We start from the raw sequence: 7,211 nt of genomic DNA, 5'->3' as shown, positions 1-7,211 counted from the left end.
TTTTTAAATAACTTTATGCTTATTTTCTTACAGTAGCATACCTTATGTATATACAGTATATGCATCATAAGTATGTGGAATAAATTATTCAAGACAATTTTATAACCATGAAAAAACTAGCCAAAGCATATGTCTTTTTCCTACCCTAAGATTTTTGGGGTCACCTTCTAGTTTGAATGTGGCCACACCCACTTCTATGATGTCATATGTTATTTCTATCACGCACTTCCACTGCAAGGGCTCACTAACATAAGTTTCCACTTTCACTTATCAGACCAGAAAAGAAACTGCTAAGTTTAACAGTCCCAAATTCTCCTAATGTTTCAATACCTGAATTCAGCTTATATTGTAGAATTTGAGTAATGGTTTAATTTTCTTTGAGATGTTCCTTAAGTCTTCTTTAAATAAAAACAAGATATCTTATGATATACTGTATCCTAGGTCTATAATATATGACGTATATTGTAGCCTATGATCTAATTGATGTACATCACTACAGGATCTCAGAAATAGCTTCATTTTCGTCCAGATGTTTGTTAATCCTTCCTGAAAAGCGGTGTATACTGTGTTGTATATCGTATATTAGACCTAAGGAGTATATCGTAGCCTGTGTGATACCCTTCAAGCCCCATCCATGTAACTGCCCAGTAATTCCCAGGGTCACAGTTGGTTCCAGGGATGAATAAGGCAGCCGCTGACCAAGCAAGGCAGTATAAAGAGTCTGGTCGTTAGAAATGAGCGGGTGAAGTAGCCTAATGACATCGCCATCCTTTATGCAGATTAGGAATAAGGGCATATGGCTTTTCCCCCCCTAACAGAATCACTTCTAAACGAGACAATCTCAGTTACAAACGGGTGCGTTTGCAATAGGGTGTGTGTTGGGTTGGGATGGGGTGGGGTGAGGTGAGGGGGGGGGGTTAACTAGTTGCTAGGGGTAACGGGGGTGAGCAGGCTGCTGTGTCTCTGTGTGTGTGTGTGTGTGTGTGTGTGTGTGACGCCAGTGCGACCCTCGAGTCCCCGCGCGATTCTCTACACGGGGGTTGGCTGGCTGTAGTGAGGCGCGGGGAGGATGCGAACAGGGATTTAGTTTCTCTAGCTTTTCCAGTCTGCAGCAGATTATTCCCTCTCACCAACACCCAGCAACGGATTTAGCGTCCCAAAACAAGGTAAGGTGAACAATTACTGAAATAGTCGGTGGGTTTTGTATATTAAAACGTCTGTTTTTTTTTAATGAAACAGTTGTTTTTGTTTTTTTGGAACAAGGGGAACCTGTCTCTTTCTGCAGCTCCAGCCTGATGACTTTGATAAAAACATGCGCATGTGCGCGTTTCTTTAGATCTGCTATACCCAGTTGCGGTGCTGGTTATTTATTTATTTTATATATTTATTTATTTTATTTATTTATTTGTGTGAGACGTAGAGTGAAAGGGCAGACGTCTGGATTGATAGAAATGATTATAACCTCACTGACCATGAATGCGTCGTTGTTTTGAATCCACGGCGGTTAGGGTATTGTGATATGTAATATTACATTTCTGTATTTTATTTCTGTTGGATTGCATATTTTCGCTTGGAAAGCAAGCATCTGTTTATGGCTTTGTGTGCTGAAGCAGACGGCATCATTCATTCGGTCAACTTCGCCAAGCGCGCCAGACTGTCGTCCTCTTGCACATTATAATTAGAGTCACTCAAGTGTGTGGATTTGGAAAGGACCGCGCTCGATGCGCTTAAAATCCAATCTTTTTTCTTTTTTTTTTTCATGTGTTTTTTCAAAACACCCGTTATGAACACTGTTTGCTCAGCCACTGCAAGTATTTACACAATGTAGCTCAACCTGTGCCTTATTAACGTGACGTTACAGCAGTCTAGGCTACGGTGACGACTGGTTTTGTTTGTGTGTGCGTGCGTGTGTGTGTGCTCAAGTTGCTGTTGTTTTCCCGCTGCATATTGATTTCACAATGTACCTGTTTCTTTAGCGCGCAACAGAGAAGTTACATGTAAACATTACAATGCTAGTCTATATTTATAGAGCATATTGAGTCTCGAGCGCCTAATTTTTTTCTGAATCGACGATTTCGCATCTGCCTTTTGTTCAAGATGTTTTCCAGAGAAGCATGACTCATTGTCTGTCCGTGACGTTTTGACTAAGTTGCTCGTTTACGTCATCAATTTAAACGCTATAAGTAGTCTATTTTGGTATTTGTATTAAATGACAGGCTTTTTTTTTTTTCTTGACAAAAAATGAAGGGGGTTGGGAATTACATTAGCATTGCAAATAAGCTTTTGAAAAGCACGGACACCTGCTGTCTCGAGCATTTGCATTGCCCCATCACCCCCCACCCCCCCAGACACACACACACACACACACACACACACACACACACACACACACACACACTTCTGCAACGAGGTTTGAGTCCACAGTTGAGCTCAAATCGAGGGAGCTTCTGCAGACTCCCCCTCTCCCTGCTCCCTTTATCATAACAAAGGCAAGGGGCCAAAATGGCTTGTCAATGAAAAGAGAGGACAAAACCGTCCAGGTTTAATTGTCCGTGTGTCAGTCAGATGGAAAAGCGGGGACTCAGAGGAGAGTACACGTATAGTGGCCATAAAATGAAAATTGCAGCACACTCAGATAGAGACCTGGTTTTGGCTACTGTAACTGTAGGGTAAGAACTTGGCTGCACAAGCAATCACAGGCCAAATCGATTATACTGTAGGGCTGTGTGACTATCTTGAGCTTTAGCCTACCACTTAACCTAAATGTTAACTATTTTCAAATTGAAAAAGATTGAAATTGTTTTGAGCTTCAGAAGAGACTCTAGCTAAGATATTGAACCATAAAAGAAGCCTCAGTGGACTGAGAAGAAGGAGCCTAGTGTTAAGAAGGCAGTACAACTTGACCCCGGGTGAAGAAGCGTTCATTAATAAAATGAGCTCTTTCATCGTCATGTAGACATCAATATAAAGAGCTATTTTTACACAGGATTTTGAATGCCTTATGGAAATCTAGACCCGCACAATGAATTGGAATATGCAAAAATTCTCACCAGCTGAACTCTTAAAAGTGCCTCCAGAAACCTTGTTGCAAAGGTTCTTGAAATATGAATAGCTCATTAGAGAACATTTCCTAGTGAACCTAAGAACGTGGATGATTTTTTTTAACCAGTCTGTTGGCTAACTAAAGGTAGAACATTCACTCTCATCTCTTTTACTTTTGTTTTATGCCAGGCTATTAGGTTTTGATGGGACAGTGTGCACCAGCAATAAACCGCTCAAAACAATGCTGAACAAGAAACAAAATCACTGAATAGGATAGGTGATAGTACTAAAAACTCTCATTAAATTTTTCTGATGCATACTCCACTTCCCCTCCACACAACATCATGATATACTCTTTCTATCATTCATAATCACTAATTTTAATAACATTAAGAATGTTTATTCAAACTCAGTTTGACTATGAATAAGAAAATGTTCACATGTTTAGCATCTCTGGTAGAATGGGGAAAATTGCAGTGCCAAGTAATTTGATATACTCTCACTCTTTCTTCCCTCTAGATTTGAGACCCAACTTCTCCACACGGAATAGGATGCAGAATTCCTTGTTTCTTGTGGGAATGCTATCTAGCAGAGCTGGTTATCGATGAACTCTGTTCCATAAATACTATAAGAAAAAAACACAGTGTTTAAGTGAAGGAGCTCAAAGAGCACTTTTTGATATGGCAGCAACAGAGGCCAACACAGAACCAGTCCAAGTGGATGCTGGGGAGACCAAAGCTGAGGAGGAGCCTTCAAATGCAGAGTCATCCCCAGTTCCAACTGAGGAAACGCAGCCTACCACAGAGGCACCACAGACCACAGAGCCATCAGCAGATAACAAAGTCAAGCCAGCCTCAGAGAAAATCTGGGACTCTTTTCTGAACAAAAGTGGGCTTGGAAAAGTAATGGGAGGGAAGAAGAAAAAAGAGCATAGTACAGTAGCTGAAGAGGTTCTTGCAGAAGACCCAGATAAGGTCTCAGCCACGAATAAGAATGATCAAGGGGAAGAAGCAGATCCTAAAGACCAGTCAACTAGTCAGCCAGCAAGTGAAGCAGCAACGGATGGCCAAGTTATTGAAAAAGTACCAGACAATGAGGAGGCTGTCCACGAGCAGAAGGCACCCAGTGCCAAGCCAAAGCAGGGAGAAAAGTCCAGTGTACGTGATTTCATTCGCAAGCCTGTTGCCAAGATTTTCTCCCACAAAAGCACAGAGAAAAAAGAAGGCTCAGGAGAACTATCAAAACATGCAAAGGTTCGGTCGAAATCTCTTGACAGACTGGATGATGCTGATGCCAGCACAGCTGTGGTGGATCAAAACGAGGACCCACAATCACCTGATGAGGCAGATAAGTCAACTTCCCAAACTACAAAACCAATGAAACGCTGGCATTCCTTTAAGAAGCTTATGGCACAGAAGAGTCACAAGAAAAGCACTGATGAAACCAAGGATGCAGAAGGAGCAGAGGGTGGTAGTGCAGATGCAGCAGGGGACACTGGGACACTGGACTCAACTACAAAGTCAGAGCACACTGGGCAAAAAAGGTGGAAATTGAAGAGGTCATGGACTTTTCAAGGTCTAAAGAGAGATCCATCAATTGTTGGAATCCACAAACCAAAGGACAAAGACTCTTCAGATAATCTCAAAGATGAGAATACTCCAGAGGCAGATCAGGGGACCACACAAATTTCTGAAGATTCAAAGATATCAGGTGATGGAGATACTCAAGAGAAGACCCAGGCAGATGGAGAGGAGGAGAAAGAAGCAGCTGCAGCAGCAAGTGCAACAACAAATACAAAAATTGTAGACCAGCATGCAAATGATATCTGGACGTCATTTAAAAAGCGAGTAATTCCCAAGTCAAAGAAAGCAGCAGATGCTGGTGGAGAAGAGGAAGAACCAACAGGTGAACAAGAACAGACTGAAGAACCACAGGCGGGTAAAGACTCAGGCAAGACTGCCAAGTCCAAAAGGACACATTTCAACCGCGCTGTCTCACTAAAGAATTTCATACTGCGTAAGGGGAAGAGTACTAGCATGGATACGGGGGATGGCTCAGCAGTACAGAAAGAGAATAAAGGGGAAACTAAAGATGCGGATGGCTCTGCAGACACAGCTGGGGCAACTGACCTCCCACAGGGTGGATCAGAGGACCAGGCTGCCACACCAAGTGAGAGCAACAACGGAGCTCAGGTGGTAGATGAGCACAAAAGTTCTGATGGAGAGGATAAGTCCCTCCCAAGCATACCATCTGGTGAGCAGTCAGACACGCCTCACTTATCATCAGAGGGAGGAGACCAGACAGAGCCAAATGTGGAACCCAAGACCAATGGTGAGAACGGATATTCAGGTGCTGCAGCAGAAGACACCACAGCACATAATAATGAGCCTCCTGTCCAGGTCGATGTTGTAAAGGAAGAAGAGACAAACCAGGAGGACACCAACTCTAGTGACAAAACCTGTGCAAAGGATGGGAAGATTCTGAATCAAGATGGGAACTGTGGTACTGAAAACACAGTTGCTGAAAGCGGTGAGTTTGAAGCAGCAATTGACTCCAATGACAAGACAGAACCTGGGAAGACAGATTCTGTAGTAGGATTAGGTGCTAGTATTGAATTAGAGACTGGGGTGTATTGCAGTCCTGACAGTGGAGGGTCCTTTTCTGAGTCAACAAAAAACAGTGATGAGCCAGATGACCAAGAAGAGACCCTGAAGAGGATGTTTTATCAGGCTGCAACTTCCATCGTTCGAACTGTTTTACTGGCAGCCACTGACCAGTTAGTCAAGGAGAAGGATTTCCTTGACAGTAGTCCAAAATTCTCTCAAACAAATCATGGCAATTGTACAGATGTTGATGTTGGTTACTGTCACTGAACAGTCAACAAAAAATTAGATGCCCTTTTATTTATTCTGGTTGTTTGTAATAAGAGTACTCATCACTATGTATGTAAATGTGTTCTTGTATCACAGACAAACACAAAAGCTATTAACCTATAATACCCCAACCACTCCTACCCCCTTCCTTTGTTTGTTCCTTTGTACTGTATTATTGGTGGGAAGGAACGTGGTTTCATAGATTCTTGTCTTTATAACACTAGCGATGCTTCTTAATGTCTGATACAGAATATCCCTAAATAATATAATTAACCATATGGTAGGTCGTTGCCAAGTGTGTATTTTCATGTTAAGCCAGCAACAATTCAAGGGGGTATTTTACTTAAAGTTTTGAGCTAGGTCTACAATTTGAAATGGTATTTGTGGTATTTTTATTAGTGCAAAAGTTATTTTAGAAAATATATAACCAATCTGTTATAAAGTATGTGCAAATATAAATGCATTATGTACTTGAATATATATTGTAATATATTTAATCTCTTCTGTTATCATTCACCAGAAAAAATGGCGGGAAACGTGTGAGGCCAAACAAAGAGGATTAGATCTCCATGGGAGTCGTTCAGCGTGGAGCTTTGCCCCCCTCCCCCTCCCCAAAAAAAGAAGTAATCACACGTTTGTCACGATTCACCATGGTGAGAAATGCAATCCATATAGCTAAAAAAAACTTGAAAAGCAATAATTCAGTCATCAATCAGCACATTCCATTACTGTCAATGTTTTGCTTGTCTTCTAGTGAGATTTTATATTATCAAAAATGACATTCCTTTGAATTGTTAATCTCAACGATCACATATTATGTGATCATAAAGACTGTTAGTTTTATATTAATTGCCATTCTGTCTGTTTGTAGCTTTCCTTTCACTAGGAATATCAATGTGATATACATTTCAGATAACTCCAGACTGCCCCCAATGTGGATTCAATATGGAATGTGCTCTAATCTCTGTGCTTGTTTTTAGACTGTTATGTTGTGTACATGAATAAACCACCATAAAACCATTTGTCACTCTCTGGGCCTTTCTTTCTTTTATCTTTATGCAAAAAATAAACACAAGATGTTAAAATGGTTATAAGTTTCCATAAATGTAAACATTAAATATATTAGAAGTTTATGCTGTTTTGTATTAGATCACAAAAAATTAAACTCTCAAATTATTGTAGAATTGATCTTACAGTCATGTAATTGTAACACTATAGTTCTGTGTTTCTTATTTAGGCTATCATTACTAATAAATACACTATATGGCCTAAATTTTCTGGACACCTAATCATCAC

General features: G+C 40.9%; 1 protein-coding gene across 1 annotated transcript; it reads left to right on the top strand.

Moving 5' to 3' along the window:
* The first annotated feature begins 984 nt into the window (after positions 1-984).
* On the top strand, positions 985-6,935 carry si:ch211-137a8.4 (A-kinase anchor protein 12). The gene is made up of 3 exons (XM_026923953.3): positions 985-1,166; positions 3,562-5,571; positions 6,436-6,935. Exons 2-3 carry the CDS (start codon positions 3,723-3,725, stop codon positions 6,456-6,458), a joined length of 1,872 nt encoding a protein of 623 aa, XP_026779754.1. The 5' UTR covers positions 985-1,166; positions 3,562-3,722; the 3' UTR covers positions 6,459-6,935.
* The last annotated feature ends 276 nt before the right edge of the window (positions 6,936-7,211 follow it).

The sequence above is a fragment of the Pangasianodon hypophthalmus genome, chromosome 14 (assembly GCF_027358585.1).
Source record: "Pangasianodon hypophthalmus isolate fPanHyp1 chromosome 14, fPanHyp1.pri, whole genome shotgun sequence".
NCBI classification, from domain to species: domain Eukaryota; kingdom Metazoa; phylum Chordata; class Actinopteri; order Siluriformes; family Pangasiidae; genus Pangasianodon; species Pangasianodon hypophthalmus.
The sequence above is the reverse complement of the archived record's forward strand: the minus strand, read 5'-3'. Positions and strand labels throughout refer to the sequence as shown.